General features: G+C 47.3%; 2 protein-coding genes across 3 annotated transcripts in view; both read left to right on the forward strand.

The window, feature by feature from the left end:
• Positions 1 to 26,387, forward strand: part of unc13bb (unc-13 homolog Bb (C. elegans)) — a 40,834-nt gene that overhangs the window by 1,024 nt on the left and 13,423 nt on the right. Inside the window, exons 2-11 of one of the 2 annotated variants that reach the window (XM_076029038.1) lie at positions 2,579 to 2,608; positions 7,389 to 7,488; positions 8,524 to 8,641; positions 8,718 to 8,841; positions 9,716 to 9,789; positions 9,901 to 9,952; positions 10,198 to 10,227; positions 10,881 to 11,097; positions 22,525 to 22,821; positions 22,919 to 23,009. In XM_076029038.1, coding sequence (XP_075885153.1) covers positions 2,579 to 2,608; positions 7,389 to 7,488; positions 8,524 to 8,641; positions 8,718 to 8,841; positions 9,716 to 9,789; positions 9,901 to 9,952; positions 10,198 to 10,227; positions 10,881 to 11,097; positions 22,525 to 22,821; positions 22,919 to 23,009 — 1,133 coding nt within the window. The remainder of the gene's footprint in view (positions 1 to 2,578; positions 2,609 to 7,388; positions 7,489 to 8,523; positions 8,642 to 8,717; positions 8,842 to 9,715; positions 9,790 to 9,900; positions 9,953 to 10,197; positions 10,228 to 10,880; positions 11,098 to 22,524; positions 22,822 to 22,918; positions 23,010 to 26,387) is intronic. The other variant, XM_076029039.1, reaches the window with a different exon arrangement.
• On the forward strand, positions 24,060 to 26,315 carry LOC142890185 (uncharacterized). Its single transcript, XM_076029040.1, has one exon. The coding sequence runs from the start codon at positions 24,156 to 24,158 to the stop codon at positions 26,148 to 26,150; it is 1,995 nt and encodes a 664-aa protein (XP_075885155.1). The 5' UTR covers positions 24,060 to 24,155; the 3' UTR covers positions 26,151 to 26,315.

Raw genomic sequence — 26,387 nt, forward strand, 5'->3', positions numbered from 1 at the left:
ATATCAGCTCCACATGTCAATAAGTAATGCTGATAAATGGTCAGTGTTTGAGCAGTGACTCGGGACTTTGTGTGGGTTACCAGCAATTCGAGATTTGCGCCAGTGGTTGAATTTGAAAAAGGTTGTTTTTGTTTCCCCGCTGTCTCGTCCCTGGAATCCTGGGAACAACACGCTGCTACGCGACATCCAGGGGGTGAAGGAAGGAGAATCGGAGCGATCTCCAGACCAGCAGGCTCCGCTGGGAACCTGCAGGTCTGGAGCAGGTGGAGCATCGTTGCCGAGGCCCAGCAGCTGCAGCACCTGTGGCTGCAAGCACCGGCTGTGTTTGTGTGTCGCTGGGGATCATGTCCGCCGTCACATCATGGATATTCATGGCGTTGGTGTTGTTGATGAGCTGGAGAAGGATTATTTCTTCCCCGGCGGAGGCGGAAGAGGTCAAAGAGACGCGTTTTGGGTTTTGCTTGATCTGACCGGTGATCAAAGTCACAGCAGGAGCAACAGTTGATGGTCAGATATGGTGTGTGTGTGTGTGTGTGTGTGGTGTGTGAGTGTGTGTGTGTGAGTGAGATAGAGAGATTGTTTCCCCCTATGTTCTGGTGCAGATTTAAACAGGAAGTGAAGCTGGAATAAACCTAAAAGATAAAGAAATAAAAGTTGTCCATCTGATTTATGGGTGAAGAATCGACTTTTGGAAGACTTTGGTTCTCAGATGCTCTCCAGGTTCACTTCATCAGCTGCTCCGCTGAATGTCACCCCTCACCAATGAGCAGGCTCTGAAAAAAAATCATCCGATGTAGTAATAGTAAAATAGCAAATGAGATTCTGTTTGTATAATGGACGGACTTCCTGTTGACAGGTGTGAAGTTTGACTTTTCGGTTGATTGACTGATTGATTGATTGATTGATTTTTAATATGAGCTGCGTGGTGTGTTTTTTTTATGTGGCGCGCTGCCACTTTGGCCGCTGTCTGAATGAGAAGCGCGGTTGCTGCTGCTCCCTGTACCTGAGATGAGAGTCGGCCGTGGAGCTGCAGGCGGCTCAGCCGAGTGCAGCCCGTGGAATTATGGGAGAGAGATTGAGGGATTAACTTCCCCTCGCCATCTGGTTCTCTCTCTCTCTCTCTCCCTCTCTCTCCCTCTCTCCACCTGATCAGAGCCACTGGCCCCAATCGCTGATGTCACTTCCTGTTTCTTCTGGCCTGCGCTGTGTTGCTTCCACTTGATTTTGTCACTGTGACTGACTGACTGACTGACTGACTGACTGTCTCTCTGATCTGACTTTTGCTCTGTGGCAAACACAGGGCGTGTGTAGATTGTTCTTTTTAATCCTCCCAAGAACTGAAAATCCAAAAATTGTTGCTTTATTATAATAATAATAATAATAATAATAATAATAATAATAATAATAATAATAACAATAATAATAATAATACATTTATTTGCATATGTGTATATATATGTACATATGTATGTATATTAATATATATACTGTATATGTGTATATATATATATATGTGTATATATATATTAGGGCGGGGCGATTTTGGACAAAAATAAAATCTGTGAAAATTCCATTGTCAATTTGAATTTTTTGCTAAAACTACATAAGACAATGGAATTAATTATTTCAATTATTTTATCTTTATTTTTTTTCATTCTTTTTTTTAGATAGCAAAGAAATTTGGGCATGAAGTGCCTTGCCCCCTGTTCTTGCCCCATAAAATACAAGCAATAAAAACAAATTGAACAAAAAAAAAGTGTAGAAGGTCGCTGCCGCCGCCGCCACCGCCGCCGCAGAAGTTGCTCCTCCCACACGGAGCGCAACATGCTACATGTTTGGAAGTGATAAGCATCAGTTTCCACCACCAGGCTTTACTGCATGCAAACGAGCATTGGCTGAGTGCTGACTCACTGTTCCCAGTGACGACGGCCAGTCAGTGAGGGGGAAAGGCCACACACACACACATACACACGCACACACACACACCCACACTGATTTCCACTTCCCAGTGAGGTACATTGAAAACAGGAAGTACGACAGCCAGCGCTCTTCTCCTGAAAGCCGACACTGAGGAGGATTTGTGTGTGTTTGTTTGTGTGTGTGCTTGTGTGTGTGTGATCATTTAAAGCGCAGAGGGTTTTTTTTTTCTGAGAAAGACGGCCCGATGCTGCTGCTGCAGCTGCTGCTGCTGCTGCTGCAGGGATGAAAATATGAAAACCTTGCCGTCATCCCGGGCTGCCCATCTGCGCAGCTGTGCGAGGCTCCAGAGGTTTTAGTCTTTAGGCTTCATGCCTCAACACAGCAATCAGCGCTAATCCTCCCCAGAGCAGCAGCAGCAGCAGCAGCAGCTGCAGCTGCAGCAATCCCATAAATGTTATTGTATGGTTGCGTCGTAGGAACTAAAAATACACCTAATGGGGGTCGGGGGGCTATAAAGGAATAAATGAAAATGAGAGCAGCATATTTAGCCCTGTGTTTATGGCGTTCCGTCTGTCAATCATGTCTGAACGAATCCCCCCCCCCAAAAAAAATCACTGCCACTCATCCGCCATCTTGTTGTCTTTCTCTTGTGTTGCAGTGAAAAAGGCCAAACTTCAAGGACCGGCAGGTGAGTGCGAGACGCCCGTCTCTCTCTCTCTCTCTCTCTCTCTCTCTCTCTTTATGCTTTTGATGCTTTATGCTCTTTATTGCTGTCATGAGGTGGTTTTTCAGACATATGGATACAGAGGTATATCGCAAAAGTGACACGGAAACACTTTTTCTTGCAGCAAGCAAACAAAAACAAACTAAAGCAAACGTAATTCTCATAAAATCACACGGTTTATGAGCTTCACACCATTCAATGGAAACAGCTGCAAATCGCAATTTTTGAAATATTGCTTCTTTTAGTGAAAAACTGTCATGGAAACACAGCTTCTTGCTCTCTTTCGCTCTCTCTCTCTCACACACACACACACACACACACACAGGCACACTGGATGTGCAGGGCTGCATTCTGCTCTTATGTAACCTGCCGTCCCTCCTCCAGCGGCCAGGTGAGCTTAGACCTGTGGCTGCTAAATCCACAAATCCCTGTGGTCTCACACCTTTCTGTAAGCTGTGTGGGTGGAGCCGAGTCACCTCAGGTGCCCACCACCTCCCCCTCTCCCCCCGCACCCCCCCCAGCCCCTCCGCTTCCTCCTCCTCCTCCTCCTCCTTGCGCTCAGTAGCGGCTAAACTTAACTGAATTACTCAGCAGCCGGAGGACTTGGCCCCTCCCCCCCACGGTTGTCTTTTTCTTATCTTTTTTTTTCTTGGTCACGTCCTCGTGATGGTGTTTGCCGCCCGTCCCACAGCAAACAGCGGGGCGGGTCAGGTGACCTGGTCTCGCAGGCCCAGTGCAAACGATGCAGGGTTTTAAACGACCCTATAGGTTATCGGTTGTTTGTTCCCGAGGAGCTCCCTCTCCGTGTGTGTGTGTGTCTGTGTGTCTGTGTTTGACATCCGTCTGAGCCTCATTAACAAAAACGGAACGCCCTACGTGCCAGCGTGTCAACCTTCACCGCGAAGTTGCGCCAAAATTGGTGCCCCGGTTGAAACGTTGCACAATTTGCTCTGGTTTGTCACATCACTGATCCATCACCGCTAGAACTGTGCAAGACTGAAAATATCGCAAAAAAAACCTAATCAACTTCAAAAAGCCTCTCAAATATGGCTAAAAGGTTTTGGCGTATCATTGTTGAGGTACATCGCAAAAGTTTCATGGAAACACTTTTGGCATTTACGCGTCACCAGACGTGACGTTACGGGGTCACGTGACCAGTTCACTTCAAGTGAAAATGGCCCGTTATGTTTGGACGGAGGAGGAGACAGAATATTTTTTTTTACAAGTAATCAAAGAGAAAAACATAACAACCATTCTTGACAGCCAACAAACGAAAGCATACGTAATTCTCATAAATCTCGCGGGGATGAAATTTTACGGGAATTACAGCTAACGCGCTTCACACCATTCACTGAAAACACCTGGGAATCGCAATTGCACTTTGTTAAAATTTTTAGAAACATCGTTTTCATTTTGCAAAAAAAAATGTTAGGATACGATAACCAGCGTCTTAGAGAGACGTGAAAAAAGTGTCTCCTGCACAACCACCTGTTTCATGTATTAGAAACTCAATCGCATTGTTTTATACTATGATGTCATCAAAGCTACTATTTTTTTTTCCAAGGGATTCTGGGAAGGAAGAGAAAGTTTATTCAGGTTCCAGGAGAGTTTCCAGGTCACTTGGCTGTGTGTGTGTGTGTGTGTGTGTGTGTGTGTGTGTGTGTGTGTGTGTGTGTGTGTGTGTGTGTGTGTGTGTGTGTGTGTGTGTGCGTGCGTGCGTGCGTGCGTGCGTGTGTGTGTGTGTGCGTGTGTGTGTGTGTGTGTGTGCGCGTGTGTTTGTGTCTGTCCTTTAGCAGGATGTGACCGGACTTCCATCCATTTCACTGGCTTTGTGGTGGGTGTGGTCTCACGCACACAAACACACACACATACAAACACACACACACACACACACAAGGGGAGCCGTCCTCACGCTGTGGCCTCAGCTCGGTCCGCTGCTGCGTGATGCAATATTGACGAGCACTCGGAATGTAAAATGTCAGCCTTCCCGCTGCGTGACTCCCCCCCCCCCACACCGTCAAAACCCCCGACCCCCAACTATTTCACCGGAAAATATAAGCCGCCGACGACGACGGCAAAACAAATGACTCATCGTCAATCAATGATGGATGAATGCGCCTCGCAGAAGCACGAAGAGCAACATCAAAGTGAAAAAACGTGCTGGATTGTTGCTCTGATGTTGCTGTGTGCAGCTGGTGGGGCTGATTTTGGTCCTGCTAGGCAGATGGATCGGTATTAAGATTTAGAAGAATTGTTCTGGGCCAATCAGAGTCCTTTGAGGAGGAAGAGGCGGAGTTACAGCTGTGTGATCGACGTCCAGTGTCTCACTCTTTCTGCAGCATCCGTGCAAACTGCATCCACACAACCAGGGCAGAGGTCGAGCTGCCCCCGCCGCTGCTGGTTGGCCCTCAGGCGGCGCTGACGTCCCCCCTCGCACCCCCACCCCCCGATTGTATCACAGCGCCTAAAAAGGTCCCGGTAGCGACTAAGTGGCTCTGATCTAATCCATACATCCACCTCCTCAAGCTCTGCCTCCTTAAGCTCCGCCTCTTTAGCTCCGCCTTCTATTCACGGACGACCCAAACGTCTCACAAGGGCGCCGACGATCTAATTAGCGAGCGCGGCGCCAACGATCTAATTAGCGAGCGCGGCGCCACTAATGTGACGCCTGCTCGTGTCGGCCTGCTCTCAGCCACACTGCTGCAGGTCTCTCTGTATGTGTGTGTGTCGTTGTGTGTGTGTGTGTGTGTGTGTGTGTGTGTGTATTGTTGTGTGTGTGTGTGTGTGTGTGTGTCAGTGGAATCCTCCTGTATAAACTCCAGTGTGTGTGTGTGTGTGTTTTTTTTGTGTGCAGCTGCCTCCTTATCACAGGCGCCTTGCGCCCAGTCAATGTTTGTTGGACGTTGCCGCGGTAACCTGCCAAATCTTTGTTCAGCGGTCATGGGGGTTGTGGTGGGGTGGGGTCATGTGACTGGAGGAGCAGCTGATCTATTGTCTTTAGTTCACGCCCACACACACACACACACACAAACCTGAATCCCTGACTGTTGTTAAATGGTGCTGCAGCTTTGCTGCTGTCCCTTTAAGTATTTGATTGATTGATTGATATTTTGTATTGAACATGTGAACAGAAATGATATTAAAGCAACAGAGTAAGATGCGATTATAACCGCTCAAAAAGGAGTGGGAAGAGTCTGCAGTGTTTTTAGCTTTTAGCGTTTCGTCCTCATCAACCTTTATTTAAAGTCCTCGGAAGGAACGTTGAAGGCGAGAGTACATATAAAATGAACGCACAGTCCGAGTTGAAAAATAGAAAAATAAAATAGTGCTACAAGAATTGAAAAATTAAAAACAAATAAAAAATACATGAAATACATAAAACTTAAAACAATTAAAAGGCCAAAAGAACTTACGATAAAAAAACCCGATAAATGGCCAAAAATTTAAATCAAAATAAAATGGGCAATTTAAAATAATATTTCTAAGATGTCTATCAGGGATAAAATTCCCTAAATTCAGGTCATGTTGCAAGACGTCCCAAGAGTTTTCGGCACCGACACTAAAAGCAGTTTTCCCTAAGTTAGTCCTGGCAGGTGGAACCTGGACAACCAGTGGAAGTGTAGAAGTAGGACCAGAGTTTAAGTGGAACAGGGATGTGATGCATGATGGTAGTTTTCAGTTAAGTGCTTCATAGATAAATAGAAACCAGTCATTGCTGCGTCTTTCAGTGAGAGAGATTTCATTTTCCTGAACGCTACTAGCACTATTAGTACATTTTTCCACTATGAGCACTATTAGTATATTAGCACTATTGGTATATTAGCACTACCAGCGTTTTTAGCATTATTAGCACTATTAGCACCAGGAGGCTTCTGGTTTTGCGGTGGTGCAGCAGCATGAACGGCCGGCGCCAGATTTACGCCTCGGCGCGAGGTTGTGCGACCCCACACACGTGACTATTGCGGCCGCTGATGGGGGGGGGGTCGTGCGGCTCCCTGCAGATTAAAAGGGTCGCCTGCTCTGCCGGCTGAATGGAGGGATGGATGGATGGATGGACGGACAGATGAACGGATAGAAGGATGGACGGACGGATGGATGGATGGATGGATGGACGGGGGAGGGACTTATCTACACTGAGCCAGGGTAGCAGCGTCCTGCCCACTCTCACTTTTCTAATCTGCAGCCTGTTGATCTTAAAGGGACAGTTCCCTGCTTTATCCCCACCCAGTGGAAGCTGCTGGAATTTCATCTGTGGGCCTCGAGTGAGGAAAAAAAAATATCAGAAGTCACAAAAACTGAAGGAAGCACACAGCAGCAGATTTTATTTAAAAGATTATTATTATTATTATTATTATTATTATTATTATTATTATTATTATTATTGAGAGTGCAATAACTCATTTACACTGGACCTTTTTTCTCATTATTAACATTCCTACCATACACTTTACCTTCATTGACGACTGGGACACAAACAGGAAATAATAAATGAGTTTTTTTGTGATTTATGGAAAATTTTTGGATTTATGGTTGTTGTCGTTGTCGTTGTCGTTGTTGTTGTTGTTGTTGTTGTTGAACGTCTCCACAAGTCAAGGCCCATCTGCTTCCACTCTCCTGGAAGGAAGGTCCACGATTACACCACCACCACCAACCAACAACAACAACAGCCCATTGTGTAGGTGCTGTTCTGGCTGTTGACCACAGTTTGTGTGTTTGTTTGTTTTTCGTGTGTCCGTTGTTTCAGACAAGTTCAACACCTACGTGACGCTGAAGGTGCAGAATGTGAAGAGCACGACCATCACAGTGCGCGGCGACCAGCCCTGCTGGGAGCAGGACTTCATGTTGTGAGTGGGACACACACACACACACACACACACACACACACACACACACACACACATACAAAAAAAGCGGCTAAAGCAGGAAATTTCGGACATCCAGCTGCCTGTTTTTCAAAAGGAACTCAGCTGCTGCTGCTGCTGCCGCTGCCGCTGCCGCTGCCGCTGCTGCTGCTCTTGATTTGACAGCCTCATACTTCCTGGTGGCGTCGTCCCGGGTGTCCATGGCGACCAGGAGGGGCGGCACGTTGCGGCCTGTGTGACGCTGTGTGTTTGTTTTTCCGAAACCGTCACATCCTGCTGCTGCTGCTGCTGCTGCTGCGTGACTGGACACACCTGCAGCGCTTTGATTTTGTTTTTTTGTTTTTTTTTGTTTTGCTTTTTTGCAGCGTGTTGACCTGCATGCACCATCTATGCTTGTATGCTTGTGTCTATATTATATATATACATATATACACACACATATGTACATATGTACATATATCTACACATATATACACACACACACACACATATATGTATATATATCAATATATATACATATATGTGCTTTTATTTTGACGGGGTGCTGGTTGCACCTGGCTTCTCGTGCTCGTACCTCCTCTGATGATGATGATCCTCCCTCTCATCTTCAACCTTTTTTTTCATTGTAATTTCCCCCCCGGCTCAGCGGAGCAACATGCAAATGCCCTCATCACACGACTCCTTTCACACTGGAAAACGCTTTGAACGCGTTGAATAAATGAGAGCAAGAAGAGCCTGAAGAGACAATTTTAAAGGGGGCAGGGCCGGTGGTGGGGGTGGGGGGATTGAGTGACCTTTGTTACTTTAGGACATTTTTCTGGTTTAATCCAGGTAAATCACAGAAATTCCTCCATTTGCTGTACTTTGATCAGAAGGGCCTGAGACCAGATTCTGTCCCCTTCCCTCTCCTCTTCCTCATTCTCCTCTCCTCCTCTTCCTCTCTTCCTCTTTCTTTCTTCTCCTCCTCTTCCTCCCCCTCTTCCTCCCCCTCTTCCTCCTCCTCTTCCCCCCCACCAGCGAGATCAACCGGCTGGACCTGGGCCTCATCGTGGAGGTGTGGAACAAGGGTCTGATCTGGGACACCATGGTGGGGATGGCCTGGATCCCCCTGAGGAGCGTCCAGCAGTCTGAGAAGGTGTGTGGGCGGGACGGCGGCGCTCTGCAGGGGGCGCCGACGCCGATGCTGACTTGTCTCGCTGGTCTTGTCCCAGGAGGGCTCGGGTGACTGGATCTTCCTGGACGGCGAGGTTCTGATGAAGGCGGACGAGATCTACGGCACCAAGAACCCGACTCCTCACCGCCTCCTGCTGGACACTCGCTTTGAGCTGCCGTTTGGTGAGAGGCCCCCTGATTCTAGTGTCTGTCTGTCTGCCTGCCTGTCTGTCTGTCTGTCTGTCTGCCTGTCTGTCTGTCTGTCTTGTCTTGTCTTGTCTTGTCTTTCTGATATTCATCTGCTGGCACTCTGTCACTCGTGCAGTTCTATAAGACTGTGTTCTCATGTTTAGGAAATAAATGACTGAAATGATCAATTTAAATTGTATGTCCTGCAAAATAAACGCAACATTTTCTCTATAAATATGTACATATTTAAAATCCCCCCCGCTTTTTTTTTTTTTTTAAAAAAAGGGAAAATGCCCAAAATGCACCCACCAGTTGAGCTGCGTTAGAGAGTGTGTGTGTGTGTGTGCACGCGCGAGTGCTCTTTGATCAACAGGCATCAAGGATCAATCAGCTGTTTGTCCGCTGAGCCTCTTCTCTCCGTTTCAAAGACCTTTTGAGGCCACAGGATGGCGCCGGACCCCTGCGGGCCGCCGCCCATTCAGAATGAATCTCTCAGAGGGTCTTTGAAGCCCTGGCCTTTGTGTATTATTGTGTGTGTGTGTGTGTGCGTGTGTGTGTATGTGTGCGTGCATGTGCATGGCACTTGATGCTGGTTAGTCCATATTTTTTATATTTTACATAATTTATTCTGTTTACAATATATATATTTTATATAAGTATATTTTTTTTCCCCTCATGGCATCTTGTGCGATGTCAAGTCTGTGTTGTTGAGCCCGTGACAGCGTGGCGGCCAGCAGACTCATAAGAATTTCAAGAGAGACAACAGACTTGCAGGCCACCTGCAGAGTTCTCATTTCTTTCTTTCTTTCTTTCTTTCTTTCTTTCTTTCTTTTTAAATTCTCTCAATCCTATTCTTGCATGCTCGCAGACATCCCAGATGACGAGGCTCAGTACTGGACGGGCAAGTTGGAGCGCATCAACACCATGAGCATCGACGACGAGGTGACTGAAAATACACAAAGACAGCGTTTGTCGTGGCTAAACACGCTCGTCGCCAGTGCGGTTGATTTTTATATATTCTTGTTCCCTCTCTGTGTGTCCTGTCCTGCTCAGTTCCAGCTCCAGGATGACAGCCACCCACTGCCCTTCGCCGCCTCCCAGTGCTGTGAGTTGTGCCTGCATTGTTTCCCTTCTCGGCCTCTGGGGGGAGCCGCAATAATGTGCCCCTCCCCACCCAACTGACCTCAGTCGGCCGTCTTCGGCTGTTTGATGCTCCGACTGTTGGACATGAGTTTGTCCACTGTTGGGGCTTCCATGGCAACAATATTCTCCTTTTCTTTCTTTCTTTCTTTTTTTTTCACATTTTTTCTTTATTTTAACCTCTTATTTCAATGTGTGCACTCTCACCAGGCAGCTATTTTGGATGGGCCGACCCGTTAAGTATGTAAAAATGGCGCTTCTTGTCGTCTCTCTCACTCCGCCTGTGTACCACTGCCCCGCATCACCTTTGACCTTTACCCAAATTCAATTTTCATAATTGAATTTGACTTTCCGTCTCTCCCCCCCCCCCCACCCGACAAATACAACTGATTTTTCCCTATTACTCTGCAGAGAAAGCCGTCAGAAGTGTGTTTGTGTGTGTGTGTGTGAGAGAGAGAGACATTATCGGTCCAATGAAACCAAACATTGTCAGTTATACTGTATGAAAATATAAGTTGTCGAGTTTTCTGGCAGAACAAACTTTTCTTGAAAGGTTCAGTGTGTAGAATTTGGTCCGATTTATGATTGTTGTATTGGTAAAGGTTTAATATACGGCCCATAAATACATTGCACTGTGTATACTCACAGTACAATAAACAAGTAAACCAACGAAGAAGAAGGTGGACGAGGCATCCAGGTTTATATGGGCAGGCAGGAGAGGAAGCTTGGGCAACAGAGCACTACAATGTAAAATATTACCACTAGATGTCGCTTTTTCTTCTCAAAATCTCCAAACTATTGCACACTTAACCTTTAAATTGCCAAAGGAAAAAACAAACAAACAAAAAAACCCTAAAAAAAGGTTCACAGAAGCCTTTTTTTTCTTTCTGCAGCACTCGACGACCACGACAGTGCAGTGGATGACCGGGACAGTGACTACCGCAGCGAGACCAGCAACAGTCTCCCCCCGCGCTACCACACCACGGCTCAGCCCAACTCCTCGGCGCATCAGTATCCAATGGGGCCTAGGCAGCAGCAGCAGCACCCAGACTCGTGCACAGACTCGGTCCACAGCTTGGACCTGGACTACAGGGACCAGAGGGGGACCAGGTAGAGGCTGCGCTAGTGGTTGAAGTCACAAAACAAACACTCACTCTGAGGCGGGGACCGTAAGCTTGACTGGGTGCTGCCTTTCGATCCGAGTTGCCGCTAACTGAAGCTTGATGTAGTTTGATGTGACGCTCAGCTCGGTCACCAATGGGTTCAAAAGAACGCGTTGGTTCATTGAAGCAGATATATATATATTTTTGTCCTTTCTTGTAAATAAAATCCACAGCAGAAGGGCCAAAGTATGTATCTATCTATCTATCTATCTATCTATCTATCTATCTATCTGTCTATCTGTCTATCTATCTAAAATAACCAAATGCGCTTACTGATGGCTTTGCTGTAAATATGATCTGCGCTGACAGTAAGACAAAAGCCGTCCTTGGCCTCAAGTGTTGCCCAAACACAACTGGAATCTTTCTTTATCTGTGTTCTCACTGTTCTCATTTTTTGAATTTCTCACTTTAAGTTGCCGCTTAACTTTTTTTTTTCCCCTTCTCTCTCTCTCTTCTGGTTTGTTCTGCCTCTTTTTTCCCATCCCTGTCCCCGTCTCCCGTTCGTGTGTTTTCTTTGAACGCATCTTCTAACAACCATTCTTAGATCGTTGAACCAGAGAGGGAGGGTCAGAATTATCCCAGTAGACTCAGGGATGGGCGTTGACGATTGGGAACATAAGTACAGAGGGCAGATCAAGCCCCAGCTGAGTAGCTTCCTCGACGACGAGGACGAGAATGTGATCCTGCGAATGGGAAGGTCCTACCCCGACCCGCCCAGTGCCGCCGCCCATCAGAACGCTCATCGAGGTGGCTTCCCGCCACCTGCCTACCCCGAGGGCTATGAGACTATTGATCGGCGGCGGAAAAGGGTGATCAGAGACCCTGGAGGTCTGCTTGCCCCTGAGAGAGACCAGACCAGCGGTAAGAAGGCCTCCCACGCTGACCTGGCTCTGCTACGGGAGAAGAGAGGTGAGCTTTTCCTGCGTCAAGTGGAGGAGATGCAGGAAGAGGAGGAGCGTATGACGTCGTGCCTCCGGCCGTACAAGAATGGGCTACTCTACAAGACGCGAATGTGGGCCAAAAATGAGCTGGACAACACGTTGGAGAACTACGTTGCGTTCAAGAAGGAGCAGCACGCTCGGATGCAGGCGAGGTTTGACTTTGACCTGGAGGGACCCGATGACCTGCCGCACTCGCCAGGGTTGGATGAGGACATGGATGACGTTGCCTTTACAGCAGAGGACCTTCACTCGGACAGATCGAGGCGCTACTGCGACAGATATTCCTACCCATACGAGGGCCACGTGGGGAACAGCCAGGGTCTCCGCGAGAAGAAATGTGGGAAACCAAAGATGGGCGCCTGGGCTGCTGAGGCAATGCTGTCGCCCGTGGAGGAGCCAAGTGACGAATACGTTGACCCCATGGATGAGCTCCAGTGTCTGGTGGAAACAGTTTCCGAATACCTTGCGGAAAAAGAGGAGGAAATAAGCAAGTACGGCTCCCTTCCTAAATCTAGCAAATCCCGGCTGTCATCTCTGGGAAGCAACAGGACCGATTCCTTCGGTGACGAGCCAAAGGACCCCCGGGAGAGAGAGCCTAGATCCCAAACTCTGCCCGATCAGAGCACCTCCAGTGTGAAAACTGCAGTGAGCTCGTTATTTAGTTCCATCACCGAACGAGTTGGTGGGCCCAAAAAAGGTGGCCAAGCTCCACAGGCACCAGCGCCACCGCCCTCACAATCTGGACTCACAAAGTTGTTCTCATTTATTCCAAAAACAAACACCTCAGCTCCTGTCGCTGTGGTGTCTCCTGTGGAAAATTCTCATGAAAGATCCTTCAATTCTTTGCATCTTCAGCCGCCGGTCAATGCCATGACTCAAGGTCAAGGTCAGGACATTAGATCTCCCCAGTGGGGTCGAAGTCAAAGTGGCACAAATGAACATGTTGCTGAGTTTGTGCCTAAAAGTCACAGCACTCCACAAAACGCAGTTTTAGGGAAACTGAATCCTTTAAAGCTGTTTTCATCGGGAGACAACATGAACAACACATCAGATGGATTTTCTGCGTTGGAGGGGAAACATGCATGTTTAGGCAGTCAGGTGACAGAGGAGAGGGCCACGGAATATGGAAAGATGAAAACATTATCACAGGAGAAACAATTCAGACAAAAACAGGATGAAAAAAACAATCACTGCCAGCAGAATCTCCTGATCAAAAATGAAAATGTGCCAGTTCCCGGGCCAGCAAGGCCGGGTGAACCGACCCCGCCAGTGAACGCTGGCTTCTTCAGCCCTTTCAAAAAGTCGCTGAGCTCGCTGATGACACCAGCTGGCCCAGTTCAGCCTCAGGCTGCTCCACCTTTAGTAGTTTACCCAGTGTTTCGGTCAACAGAGGGTCCCCAAATAAAGAAGCCGCCAGATGATCCATCGCTAGGCAGCAAACTTAAACTGCCTTTCTTGTCCTCTGAAAACGTCTCAGCTCAGCAGCGGCCCAAAGCGGAGGGAGGCGTGCTGTCTGGTTTCTTAAAGTTTGCGTCCAGCGAGGACGTTGGCTCCTCTGTGGTGAAAACACGGGACCCGGTGCAGCCACATCCCACATCGGCTTCAGTTAGCTCCGCCGCCCCACCCCAGAATCCTGCCGTTCCTCAGGAAAGCACAGAGAAAGGATGGTTCTCCAGCATGTTTAACCCTACCGTTGCTCCCACCAATCCCAGGCACAACGTTTGCAGTAATCCACAAAGTGCACCGGGCGGCTCACATGCACAAGATGCACCAAATCAAAGACCGGCAGCATCAGCAGCAGCCCGTCAGACGCCTAGTCAGCCGGAATCTCAGAATTTTTTAACAGGTCTTTTTAAAGCAAGCTCCAGCGATAACATAGCCCAGCCAGGTCAAGGAGGACTGCTCTCTGGGCTTCTTAAATTTGGCTCTGCAAGTGACGTATCTGGCACTTCTTCACCGCAGCCTCCACAAAACATTCCTCCCCCACAACAGCATTCTGAGGCGGAAAAGCACAGAAACTACTCTGTAAATAAGCTGTCTCAGCAACAGCAGCCGCTGGATCAGATGCAAGAGCAACCTCAATCTCAACCTCAACCTCAACCAAAGGGACTTTTGTCTGGCTTGTTGAAGTTTACCTCGCCCGAGAGCAGCCAAAGTGTCCAGCGCCAGCAAAACACTTCTCAACAACAGCCGCAGAAGTTAAGCCAACTAGAGAATCGAGGCGCAAGCAGCGGGCCTTCTCTTGGGAGCCGGCCGTCAAGTCAGCAAGTTAGCCACCAGGAGACAAGTAAACCAAGCTTCACACGGCAGCAGACTGTCCCGTTGCAGCGGACGCCAACCCAGCATGGTGGCCTTCTATCTGGTCTTTTTAAATTTTCTTCAGCAGACAACGTAAATGCAAGTCAACCCCCACAACACCATCAAATTAGTCTAAGCAAATCCACCATCGAGCAACCAAGAGCAACGAAAAACACTGATTCCACAGGAAACCAATCGCAAGGTAGATCTGCACAAAAAACAACCGGATTGCTTTCTGGACTGTTTAAATCTGACTCAGACAATTTGGCTCAACAGCAGCCGAAAGTCACAGAGGAGACACATCAACCACCCAACAAAGTGGCAAGCACTCCCGAGATTCAAACTGAAACCACAGGTCCTGGGATGCTCTCGGGCTTGTTTAACAAGTTGACCAAATCCCCAGAAAATACAACCACAACATCCCAGACACCGACAAGAGAACATCTGCACCAGAAATCTCGTGATTTTGCAGTCACAAGTCAAATGCAGAAACATGGTCCATTGACACAGCAGACCTCACGAGAATCTGTAACTCAAGAGAAGATGCCACAAAGTGCCCAGGGAGGATTTTTGACTGGACTGTTCAGCAGAAATATCAGCAATGACCATATATCTAATGCCAAACAAGTTCAAGTCCAAGCCCAAAGTCAGAATGCAGAGCACCAGCCACAATTAGCCAAGTCCACAGACCTACCTTCGGCTACTGTAAAGGGTTCTTCCTTGGACTGGAGAAAGGACAGCTGTCAAACAATTGTTCCGGATCCTTTCAATCCGGGGACAAGTCCACATGCTATGGTCAATACGCCTGCCTCAATTGACTGCAGAGGTTTAGATTTAAGAACATCAGCTACCTTTGCAAGATCTCTCCAGAATCAAGCCACCTATTCCTCTGTGAGCCTAGGAAATTTATCCCAGTTGTATTATTCTGGCTCACCTCAGTCAGTCTGCCCAATGGCTTTCAGCACAGGAAACATCCAGTCACTTCTTCAAAGTCAAGCGACATCCTCGCTCATGACCTTGCAGTCTCCATTTAGTGGGAGCGGTTCCTCATTGCAAAGCCAGTGCTATATATCTCCATACGGAACAAGTCCTTCTTATGATGAAAGCCAGTGGATTAGTCAAAGTATTTTCTGGCAGCAATTTCAGAATGAGTCACAGAATTTTCCGTTGCAGACTGGGGGCCAGGGAGATGACGGTGCCTCGCTGCGTGCGTCTCCTCTACACCACAGTGTCTCAAATGTTTACCAGTCGCCTAATGCTTCCAACCAGTTACCAAGTGTATGTCAGCCCGAGCAGTTTGGACCATATCACACAGGTGTGCAGAGGACTTATGATGTATGTCCCAAGAGAAAACTATGGAACAGTTACGAAGACTTGAGAAATGCACAGTATTCTTCCAATGAGGATGGTGCCCTGAATCTCACTACCAACAGAAGTAATGGGAATGCTAGCAAATGGCATACTTTCAACCATGGGAGCACATACAGTTTGAATGGCGTTTCCTATCATGAAGGCTATTATGAGGAAACACCCCAGAGCTTATCTTATTCCGCTAATTGGCAACATGAAATGAACGACTCAATCCAGCCGAATCCACAGCATGACCGTATGATACGTCGACCCCAGTTCAATTTAAACGGACAAGTAGACTTAACTTATCCCCCAAATGAGATGGAAGACTCCCTTTACCTCGAAGACACTGAATGGTATCAGCAGTGGCTCGCCCTTCTCGAGCAAGGGATGTGGTGGCCTGCAGACGATGGCGATTGTGGGTACTTTGTTTATACAGACCATGAGTACATTTATACCTTGTTAACAGATGCTGCGGGGGAATATGTGTATGCATGTGCGCCAGAAGGTGAATCTTTTGGAGACGCACAGATAGATGGTTTGCCCAGTGCGTGGTTGCACAATGAAATGGTTTGTGTCTGTGGCTTTAAAATTCCACTTTATAATGAGGATGAGCTTCTGTGGTTGCCTGGCCAGGAGAGCTGTGACTCCCAACTTCTTAATGCACCTTTAGATTTATCAGCTGCGTATAAAAAGGGAAATCAGATCATGAATTTAAATCTCGAGCAGTTCTCTCAAATGTTTGAAAATTCATTTCTTTCCCAAGGGCAGCAGGGTTTAGATTTTGCCTCTTACACACTGAACAAAGTCAGGATGGATCCAAGACAGCCAAGTTATGTGTTTGAAGACCAGTGCAAAGGCGTGATTGACCTCTCTTGTCACAATAGAGACCGAATTGGCCCCAATTGGAACAACCATGAAATTAAGACATTTCTTGCTCAAAAGGTTGCAGTTTCTCTGAATTCTACTCCCACAGCACACCAAAATCACCAGCTACTTCACGGCTGTTACCAGCCAAGCCAAAGGCGGCGCTCATCAACTGGGGTTACAGTGAAGCATGTCGATGATGTTCTAGAGGAAGAATGGAGGCAAAGAGTTGCTCCAGGAGAAGAACAACCTAATCGTCAAGTTAAAAAGATTTCTGATCTTATATCATCTGTTGTGGGCAAATCAACTCTGTCAGAATTAAATAAAACTCACACCTCCCCTGGTGATCAAGTGCCTGACAAAAATTCAAAGAATATCCTTTCAACTGGTTTCCAAAGTCTAAAGTCAAAAATTATAAAAGATGAACCTAGTGCTGTTCTTCCTCATTCTCAAAGTGCTAAACAGGTACAGAAACCACAGACAAGAATTTTACCCACAATACCAACGGCTGCGGCAGTTAGTCACCCCATAGTACAATCACATACATCTTCACAGAAACCAAGGCTTTCACGTCAAAGTACTATGGCACAACAGGCAACTCCACCACAGCCCATTGTCACAGTGGCTTCAAGGTCAACCGAATCTCTTACCAAAACCGCACCATCTCAACAACACACACCTGACAAGGCAGTGGACACAGCCTCTGAACAACCACAGACAGGCTTCATGAGCTTTTTAAAATCAGCCGTGAGAATAGAAGAACAAAAGCCAGATCTTCAGAAAGGTCTCCAGTCATGTCCCTCAGTGCAGAGCAACGCTGGATCCACTGGCTCTTTACCAGATACAGCTCAGTCAAATAAAGAAACCACGGGAGTTCCAAGTCTCTTTGGATCAATAAGTAACCTGTTTAGTGCTGAGCCTGCCCCTTCACCGAAACAGCAAATGAAACCCAGTGCAACTGATGGTTCACTGACATCGGCATCCAGACCCAAGGGTTTACAAAGACAGCAAACAATGCATCAAAGTGGTGTGTCTAGGCCTACGCAAAGCCATCTCCCAAACAAGAGTTTATCCCAGGTGTCTTCGTCCAGTCCTGCAACAGGGCCCACTGTGACCAGAGTCGAAACTGTGCCTTCTGCAGAGCAGATAAAACATGACACAGGAAGTAAACCAACTGGTGGGCTGTTTGGATTTTCAATTGGAGAAATTCTGTCAGGCCCAGCAACAGCCACCCAATTTTCTGGAGACATGTCTCAAACGCCATCTGCTGCTGCTCCCCCCCAAGAAGAGTCACTTGGAAAAAGTATATTATCAATATTCAGTGGGACAGGTCCTTCACAACCTTCACCTAAAACGGGCCCTGTGCCTCAGGATTCTTCATCACAGAAAGCCCCACAGCCTCCCCAACAAGAATCCCTTGGTAAAAGTTTATTGTCAATGTTTGGAGGATCAAGTCCTCAGCCACCTCCTCAAACCAAACCTGCTGCTGAGGCAAGTAAGCAGGGGACTGTTCCTCCGAAAGACCCACCAAATACAGGGTTTCTTTCAATGTTTGGTGGTTCTACCACCCAACAGTCTCAAGGCCAATCGGGATCTTTGCTTGGTGGAATCCTGCCAGGTTCATCAAGTTCTGCAGAAAATCCAGTGAAGGGATTGTTTTCAATGTTTAGTGATCCCAGTCCTCCACAATCTCAGCCTTCCCATCTCAGAGCACGTGAGGCTCATATTAAACAGCAAGACGGCGTTCAGACACCATCTAAACCAAATGTACCGCATCAAGCACAAGAGCAGCAAACCACCTCTGTTCTCGGGGGGTTATTGGGTGGCTTGTCTACCTCTAATGATACACCAAGAAAGTCTTTGTTTTCCATGTTTAGTGGTCCGGCAAACACTGAAACAGTAGAAACCAGTGGGAATGCTAACATGTCTTCCTCCTCTGGGACTGTCACATCAAAAGAACCTGCAAAGACCACTCCCTTTGTCCTTCCTGGGAATATGATGCCGTCCACACAAGCTTCTAGTGCATCATCTTCTATTGTTACAACTAAAGACGCACAGTCCTCATCTTCGCTTGAAATTTCCAACCAAGTTTTATCAGTTTCCAGTAGTGATATTCCAGTAGCAAGTGCACCAACAGCAAGTACAGAAGTTATTACTGAACCAAATGAGCTGAGCACCCAAAGTCAATCTAACAGTGCTGCTGCCTCTAAAGAAACACCATCTTCTGGAATTTTTTCAATGTTTACCGGATCAAGCCCGCAGACCCCAGGCTCAAAAACGGAATCCTTATTAGACAGTCCAGCAAAAGGTTTGCTTTCTTTATTTTCTGGGCCCAGTACTGTTGAGCCTTCACCATCAGCATCTGCTCCTGGATCATCAGGACCACAGGACACGCCAGCCAAAGGCTTGTTCTCTGCTCTTAGTGGTTCAACATCTCAGTCTTCTCAGCAGTCTGGAAATTCTTTATTAGGTGCTGTGTTTGGTGGCTCTTCACCACAGTCTGCTTCTCAGACAGGAGGATCATTGCTAGGTGGCCTCTTTGGTGGGTCTACTCCTCAACCTGCTCCTCAAGTTGGTCCCACTAAACCTGAAGGTTCAGTTCCCCAGACTGGGACTTCTTTACTTGGAGGCTTATTTGGTGGATCTGCTCCACAGGTGGCTTCAGCTCAGTCTGGAGGATCCATTTTGGGTGGCCTTTTTGGAGGGTCCAATACAGGCCCACAAGCTAGTGGGTCCTTTGGTGGAATCTTTGCTTCAAATCAAAATTCAAAGTCCTCAAACAGCAGCTCAATATTAGGGGGTATTTTGGGCGGATCAGCCCCTCAGACAAAAACTGAGCAGACTGGTACATCTCTCTTGGGTGGTATTTTAACAGCAGTGTCTCCTGATAAGACATCTGATAAAAATGTAGCACCAGTGCATGGTGCGTCTGTCATACCAGCTTCAACAGCTGCACAAAAATCCAATGATGACAACAAAACAACAACTACAGCTCTTGCAGACTCTAACTTGTGTGTTCAACAATTACCAAAACCTGACGATGACTGTAAAACTACTCAAGTTTTACCTGCTTCTCAAACAGCTACCGGGGCTATCACTGACCAAGGAAAAACACAAGGAGAAGGATGTGATAAGACAGATGGTGAAGCTCAGTTGCTTGAGGAAAATGTGCCCAAAACTGATTTTGATGTTGTGTCACAAAAAGTTGATAAAACAATAGCTTTAGCTAATGACGTCCCGTCCACACAATCTGACATTTGTTCTGAAACAGAACGACTTGCAAAACCAGAGCTTTTGAGTGCTGAGCTGGCGCCTAAAGAAGAACAGGAATCTCTTGGTCCTCAAGAGACAGAAAGTGCTGTAGTCCCGGAACAACAAAAGTCTCCAGAACCAGAGAAACCTGTCATTGACTCGGCAGCAGACGCAGTTACAGGCTTTGTTTCATCACTTTTCAAACCACCCACTGCGTCAAATGATGGTCAGCAGCAACAACCGAAGACCACACTCTTTGGATTGGGTGGAACAACATCTCAAGCTACTTCTAACCAAGCTGGCACATCACTGTTTGGGGGTATTTTTGGAGGGGCTAACACAGAGACAGCAGCTCCACAGACAGGGCAGTCATTACTGGGAGGATTGTTTAAGGGGTCGGCTCCGCAGTCTGGTCCTTCACCCACTGCGCCTGCCACTGGAGGCTCAATACTAGGTGGGATGTTTGGAGGAGGACCCACAGCAAAAACGTCAGGTCCCCAAGCTGGTGGGTCATTACTAGGTGGTATGTTTGGAGGGTCTGTAGCAACTCCAACACAGCCTGGTGGTTCTTTACTTGGAGGAATGTTTGGAGGTGGTACTGCTCAGGCTGAAGGAACACAGACCGGAGCATCAGTACTTGGTGGCTTAGGTGGATCATTATTTGGAGGTTTAGGAAAACAGTTCAAGCCACCTGAACCTACCCCATCTGAGCCCAAGCCAGCTCCTAGCACGACCTCACAACCAGAGAGCAAAACTGAAGCACAGTCACCCAAAACATCTGTGACTGCCACTGAGACGAGCACAAACACAAACGTCGATCCAGTTCCCCCGTTTAAAAATCAAAACCTTTCAGGCAGTCCTGCAGCTTGTAGTACGATGGCATCTGAGGCAGTTTCTCTGGAAACCCCTTCTCTCTCGGCCGGCTCTGCATCCAGTCTCGATCATAGGATAGATGAGACGAAGAAAGTGGAAGAGGAGACAGTACAAGAGAAGCCCCTGGTTATTAAAAACGACCCTGAGTGCAAAGAGGTTGACCAGTCCGTTCCACCGGCAGGCCAAGGTCCTGGTACTAATGTTTCTCCCTCAGTTAATCTTCCTTCCAACAATGCAGAGCCAACACAACCAAAGTCTCTGTTTGGTTTCATACCGACACAAAGCGACGCAGGAAAATCTCTTGGATCTCTACTGTCATCCGCAATGCCATCAGCTGCTTCATCTACACCGCAGACCGAAGTGGGCAGTGGTCTGTTATCGGGCCTAAAAACTCTCTCAGGTGGCCTTTTTCAAGAGGAAAAACCTGTTACTGGAAACCAAGAGCCATCTGTCCCTTCATTATTCGGCACAAAAATAAGTTTTCCTTGGCAGGCACCCAAGCCACAAGCTGCCCCAGTCGTAACGTCACAGCCCAAAACTAGCAAGCCACCAAGTGGCCAAACACACACTGTACAAAAAGCTTCAGCATCTGATGAGCAAAAAACTGAAGCGGTAGGTTCCACAGAAGGTATCACAAACCCCCAGATTTACATCTCCACTCCTGAAGTAGATCCTTCAGCATCCCAGACCTCAGAGGAGGAGGAGAAGGTTGTAGAAACACCCCCAGTTGCAGGTTCTGCCTCTGGAGTGCAGCTGGACAACCAGTCCAAGAAGGAGCTTTTGAATGAAAAAAGGCTAGTAAAAGCATAATAAATGGCATTTCCCTCCATTTATGATGCATTGACTTTGACCAAAAGTGTATTCCCTGTCCAGCTCTGCAGTCCACCCGTCCTTGTTGTCATAATTTAGTGTCTAAGCTTGTGTTTGTCACTTTCTGTGCTCTCTGATGTAGGTTCTATTTGTCATAGCATCATCCGTAACCCCTCCTTTTTCAGTTAAAACAGAATTCCAAAACAAAATGGACATTTTTTCCCCTTCATAACTCTTTAGATATAATAGCTGTAGCTGATGAAATACAGTTTTGATTAATTGATTCAGATACAAGCACGCCTCAAGCCAACATTAGAAATATTGTGCATTTTGTTTAAATATGGAATTCTGTCATAGTATCAGTTGTGAGGTGACATGATGACCAGTCTTGTTTTAAATGGAAACAAGCAAATTCTCTTTAAACAAAAGATTCTCTGCAGTTTACTACTGAATTCAAATTTGGAAGAAATGCTAAATTAAACGCAATCAAACAATTCCTGTTGAGTGTGCATTTTGCAAATTTTTGAATTTGATCAGACTAACCGTGGTCTGCTTTTTGTGTTTACAGTCATGGTAGAAAAATAATCTCTCACTTTAGCCTTCTTAATAACAGCTAAACGCATTGGCCAGGGTTTTCAGATCTAAATGCATTGGACGGGGAAAAATACCTTTTGATTGTGAAACGTACATGCTATTGCATTAACATACATCTTCACCTTTCCATTATTTTCAACATGCAACAGCATCCTTGAAAGGTTGGGCCTTTTGGGGGGAGGGTAATTTTGTTGTATAGATGGCAACCCCGAAGTTTACTTGCTAGTGGTTTAGTTCGTCCTACGATTCTAAATAATGCCTAGACGAGGTTTATTGAGGTTAAATGGCTTTAATGGGCTAGTTGTATCTGCAAAGTTACTGACTATATTAAAAGATGTTTTCTAAAATTGATTCTTGATTCTCTTCTTCCCACTCTGTCAACGTTATAGCCCTGCAGACAGTAGTCGCTTTGGCTCCTCGGGGAACCTCAGCCAAAGCAGCTCACAGCTGAGCGAAACTGGCCAGGAGAGCGCCGGAGGCTCCGAGCTGGAGGAGTCCTACCACTCCTACCACAGCACGGGTCTTCATCCGTCTTCCACTGGGCAGCCGCTGCGCACCTACGGCCACCTGGCTGCCAACGGCCAGTTCACCGATGGCGAGAGGGAGGTCTGCGAACTGTCCCCAGACACCTTGAGGGGCCTGAAAAACGGCGCTCCGCCAGAGAAAAGCTCACTAAAACGCCAAAGGTAAGAAAACGTGTTTCCTTGAAATTGAAAAATAAGGAAGGCGTGCTCTGGTGTGTAAAGACAGAGATTTCCTCCTCTGTGTTCCATGTGTCTCAAGGTTCTACGATGACGGACAGCCATTACCTTTTAACCCCTCCAGAGTTCGCTGGTTGAAGGCCATCAACAAAGTGCAGGTTCAGCTGCGGGAGGTGAGCAATAAAAAAAACAACAGCAATGCAACAACAACAACACCTGCAACGTTGGTTGAGTTCTCCTCCCTGGTGGTCTCCGATTAAGCCACGAGATGTGCAAGACAAATAGTAGGAGCACGTTGTACCATAATACTTCATACCAGGAATGTGCTTTAGGGAGAAACCTGCGTTGTTCTCTCCTGGTGGCGACAGTGAGCACATCTTTCACTCAGGATATCACCACCTGCCATTCATCAGATATCAAGTGTGCGGCGGCAAAATATACTGTACCATAGTTATACCGAGTTACTAATGACAAATTGCGCGACTCACGGAGTCTGACTGCGACTCTTTTCACAGGCTGTTTCCTCTTCACACGTCACTTTGCCTCTCACACGAGTCATTGCCTCAGTGACCCGTAATTACACTTAATAGCTGGTTCTGGTGTGAGTGATTGTGTTTTTAATGAGAATGCAGTCGTCCACCATTCTGCTGGATCATGTTTATAAATATTTTTTCATCTGCTAGCAGTGGCAAAAATGTACAAATATCTTATCTTATATTATATTATATTATATTATATTATATTATTTTATATTATATCGTATCATATTATATATATACATGAATACACACACACTTATGTATATAAACCTGCCTACTGGATGTTGGTAAAAAAAAAAAAAAGTGACGTACCAGTAGAAATTGGAAAATATAATCTGTCTTTCGTTGTTGCTGGCAACAATACGTTAATTAATAAACCAATCGCGTCACTTTGAAACATTAGATCAGTTTATATTGTATTTCAGCGGGCAGAGAAGCAGCAGCTCAAAGCTAACTGTGTGCAGCTGGTGTGGGAGTTTCAAAAAAAGCGAACAAAAAAAACAACAGAATTGACCCGTCACCTAATTGCTGTGCTGCCTCGTCAAAGCCTCCTAATTGCTGAGACGTGCAGCTGCACTGTGTTCAGTGCACAGGCGAGCCTCTCACATTGAAGTCAGAGTACAGATTTGACGCTGTTTTTTGAGCCCAGCATTTTAGAATGGATACAGAAGGTTTGGTCTTTTGAGGATTTTCTGTTGGCTCCTTTTCCTTTGAGGACGAGTCTCTGAGAGTTGGATTTTGGTGTCAGGCACGGCTGCTCAGCGTTGCACAGTCTCAGGGATGTTCCCCTCAGGACGCGTCGGTCAACGGGAGCATTACAGTTGTGAACCGACGTCGCCTACAAATGGAGATCCACAGAAGACATCAGTTGCCGCAGAGCAAAGCCTCCACCACAGAGAACCGCCGGCGTGCCTGCCAGAAGATTACCATCCTCACAGACTCTCACAGGTGGACAGCACTGACAGTCTTGGGTCCTGGTCCCAGAGTAGCAGCACAGCTACTTGCAACCCGGAAAGCGTTGATGAGGTTGTAGAAAATTCTTTACCCAAACATAATGAGCAGATTTTGGATGATGATGATGATAATGAAGAAGAAGAAGAAGAAGAGGGGACTACCAGAGGGGGCTCTGGTTACCTTGTGGAACACCTCTTGAAAGAGCTGAAAGGCATCAACAAGATCCAGGAAGAGATCTCTGACCTGAGGCAGTACCTGACATCGGTGCGCGGCTCAGTGGACGAGGCGTCTTATTGCGTGGACACTGTTCTCAGCGAGATAGAAGAACTTTACTGTGGAGCTTCGGCTGCACCTCTCCCTGGTCCTGCCCCTCAAGCAGGCCACACCAGAAGAGGAAGTCTAGGTCGGCAGAATGCCGTCACCTCGCCTTGTGCAGGATTTCTGCCGTCTTGTATGTCCCCCAAACACCAGTACGTCTACCAGGTACCTCTGCCGTTGAGCGAGCGAGCCAACCAACACGACCCGGAGACGAACCTTTGGACAGAGGAACGGCACTCATGCTGCACGGTGCTTAAAAACCAACCGGGCTTTGGCCAGAGCACCAGTTCCTTTTCGTCGTGTCTCAGCCCAGTGGCAAGTTGTCTGTCCGAGGCCGATGCATGGCCTTTGTTTGATGGAGGTTGGAGCGAGGAGGACGTTGGCTCAGAGGAGCTTCAGATCCGTCCAGATTTGTGGAACAGGTGGGCCACTGGAGAAGCTGAAGGCTGCACGCCAGGATTAGAGAAAAATTCAGAGCGTCTGGATTGGTCTCTGTTTGTGCCCTACGGCACCACACCTTTTGGTTTCTCTGGTCCAGTGGACTGTGGTCTCCCCAGAGTCCCACCAGAAGAGGCAGATTTTAGGTCCCGCCATTCTCCAAACTTCCCGCGCTCAGGCAGTTCTGGCTACCACACCATACATGCCGGTCTGGATCAATGCTGCGGAGGTCTGAGTGGTTCTGAGATGCTGGTGTCGGACTGCGTGGAGCCAGAAGGCAACCGCTTTTCTTCTTGGAGGGACGCTAATTTGCTGGGCTCTGCTCACAGCTTGGACAGGAACTGGATGGAGCCCAGCTCGTCCTCCAGGGATGATGCTCAGGACCCCCTGTTGACTAAAAAAACAGATCCCACTGGTGCTGATCTGCTGCCTGACGCTGGTTTTGACACGACAACCTTCAGCAAGGCCATGCTCACGTTCCGCTCAGCGTTGAAAGGAGCTCTAAAGAAACTGGAGGCAACTGAGCCTCTCGATGATGCCGTCCAAGATTTTAGATCAACCGCCATGGCCTCGATGCAGGAGAGTGTGAAGGATCCGAATGAAGAAGAAGCGGATCTGAAAGACACCCAGGATTCAGTCTGCTCGTCAACAGCTGATCGCGTGCCGTCCTCCATCGCTCAAGGGTCTCCACTAGAACCTCTGGACCTTCCCACTGCCTCCTGCTCTCCTATCGGGACTCCAGAGCAGAAAGGAGAGTCTCCATCTGGAGACCCTCCCTGGTCAGCAGAGCCCAGCGCAGACGACGTGCGACTGAGTCCCATCAGTGAGAACCAGGCCCTGGACCAGTCGAGTCCCATGCGGCCCAGTGATGCTGGGCACCGTGAGCGGATCGCCAACTTCCAGCGAATTCTCAGGGAAAAAAGGCAAATACGTCAGAGACTGTCCAGGTCTGCACAGGATTCTCAGGGCTCCCAGAGCTCCCAGTGCTCCCAGTGCTCCCAAAGCTCCCAGAGCTCCTGGTGTCGAGATGAATTCATTGCAGGTATTGAACAGAATGTTTTATGAGACACGCTTATTTGTGCAGCTAATGTGTGAGCCAAACTCGCAGGACTCATAGATTAGTTTCGTTTGCCTGGGTAGCATTTAAAAATATTTGTCTCTTTAAACCAAATATTGTTACCAAATTTGTTTTTTGTTTTGTTTTTCTTTGCAGAGTGTTGGAGAGAAGAGATTCAGGTCACTTGATGAGAAAACGTTTCTGGTGCTTGTGATTGTTGCCAGTGTTTTATTGTTTTGTTTTCT

Source organism: Nelusetta ayraudi, unplaced genomic scaffold (assembly GCF_046127955.1).
Source record: "Nelusetta ayraudi isolate G7.1 ecotype Tasmania unplaced genomic scaffold, CSIRO-AGI_Nayr_v1 ptg000026l, whole genome shotgun sequence".
Lineage (NCBI taxonomy): Eukaryota > Metazoa > Chordata > Actinopteri > Tetraodontiformes > Monacanthidae > Nelusetta > Nelusetta ayraudi.